The sequence below is a fragment of the Lepidothrix coronata genome, unplaced genomic scaffold (assembly GCF_001604755.1).
Source record: "Lepidothrix coronata isolate B3197 unplaced genomic scaffold, Lepidothrix_coronata-1.0 Scaffold210, whole genome shotgun sequence".
NCBI classification, from domain to species: domain Eukaryota; kingdom Metazoa; phylum Chordata; class Aves; order Passeriformes; family Pipridae; genus Lepidothrix; species Lepidothrix coronata.
In genome coordinates, this window is record NW_016690390.1 from 412,900 (window position 1) to 414,348 (window position 1,449).

At 61.7% G+C, this 1,449-nt stretch overlaps 1 protein-coding gene across 1 annotated transcript in view; it reads left to right on the forward strand.

The window, feature by feature from the left end:
- The window catches only part of UBALD2 (UBA like domain containing 2), an 8,930-nt gene extending 7,487 nt beyond the window's left edge, over positions 1 to 1,443 (forward strand). Inside the window, exon 3 of the mRNA XM_017832988.1 lies at positions 1,002 to 1,443. Coding sequence (XP_017688477.1) covers positions 1,002 to 1,322 — 321 coding nt within the window. The 3' untranslated portion in view covers positions 1,323 to 1,443. The remainder of the gene's footprint in view (positions 1 to 1,001) is intronic.
- Positions 1,444 to 1,449: the final 6 nt, after the last annotated feature.

Sequence of the window (1,449 nt, forward strand, 5' to 3'; positions counted from 1 at the left end):
CAGAAACTCCTATTCACCACCAGAAACTCCCCTCAATCCCCCTTGCTAAAGGCAGCAGATGCTGCCCAAGCCCCTTAACTCTGCTCACAAGCATCTGACAGGAGCTGTGGCTCCCTGAGGGCCACAGGGATTTGGAATGGGTTTAACCCAGAGGGGTGAAGCCCCCACTATGCATGCACCACCCCCATGTCCAAGCATCCTCTGGCAGTGCATCCCCCTGCCCACATGTGCCCTCCCTGCCCATACCCCTTCCCTATGTGTGCAGCCTCATGGCAGTTTGCACACACACCCACATCCCCCTTTTATCACCCCCAGTAATCAATTTAACAAGTGCTTTGCTGAACTGGGGGTTCCCTGTGCCAGCCCCTGAGCCCCAGTGCTAGGCTGGGTCCCACCTGATGGATTTTCCTCAGCTGGGGAGATTGGCTGGAAAAAGGCCCAAATCCATCACTGTCCAGGTGCTAAATTTAGCTGGATACGCAGAAGGCAAGGGCTGTACCAGGAACTGGGGGGGCCTTGAGGGGCACTGCCTGCCTTTCGCTCTCCCTGCCATAGCAGGGTGCAAAGGGGAAGAAGGGTCAAGGAACTGGGTGAAAGAGGGTCCTGCAGGGCCAGGGGGGACCCCAACACCTTCCCCACCCATCACACTGCATCCTTTTGCATCAGCCCTGTCCCTGCTGCTCCCCAAACCTGCCTCATCCCTGGGCTTTGAGCATCCTGGATGGTCCAGAATGTCCTTCCCAGATTCACTGGAGACACTCCCCAGGCAGCTTTGTGGGAGCCACGCAGACCCTCAAGGGCCAGATACCCCAGTCCTGGGCTCTGAGCATCCCTGGGATCTGGGGGGTGCCAGGCGTGGGATACAGGCAGGATCCCTAGTGGTGGTGAAACACGACAGGTGAAAGGCGATGGCTCTGGCTACTGTGGGTGGGCTGGGACACCCCCCCCCCCAAAAGCCTCTCTGACTGACCTGACACCCACCTTTCTCCCGTGCCCCGCAGATGTGCACCCCCAGCAACACGCCGGCCACGCCGCCCAACTTCCCGGACGCACTGGCCATGTTCTCCAAGCTGCGGACCTCGGAGAGCCTCCAGAGCAGCAACAGCCCCATCACCTCCATGGCCTGCTCCCCCCCGGGCAGCTTCAGCCCCTTCTGGGCCTCCTCGCCCCCCAGCCACCAGCCCGCCTGGCTGCCCCCGTCCTCGCCCACCACCCACGGCCTCGCCCACCACCTGCACCACCCGCAGCCCTCCTGGCCCCCTGCCCCCCCGCCTGCAGCCCCCCCACAGAAAGCCGTGGCCACCATGGACGGCCAGAGATAAGACTGGGGTTGGAGGAGGGTTGGGGGGAGGGTTTGAGGGAAGGGGGAGGGGGGTCTGGGCCGGGGCGTTGGGAGCAGGGGCTCGCCAAGAAACGCACTGGAATAATTTTCTAGGTTTTATTATTATT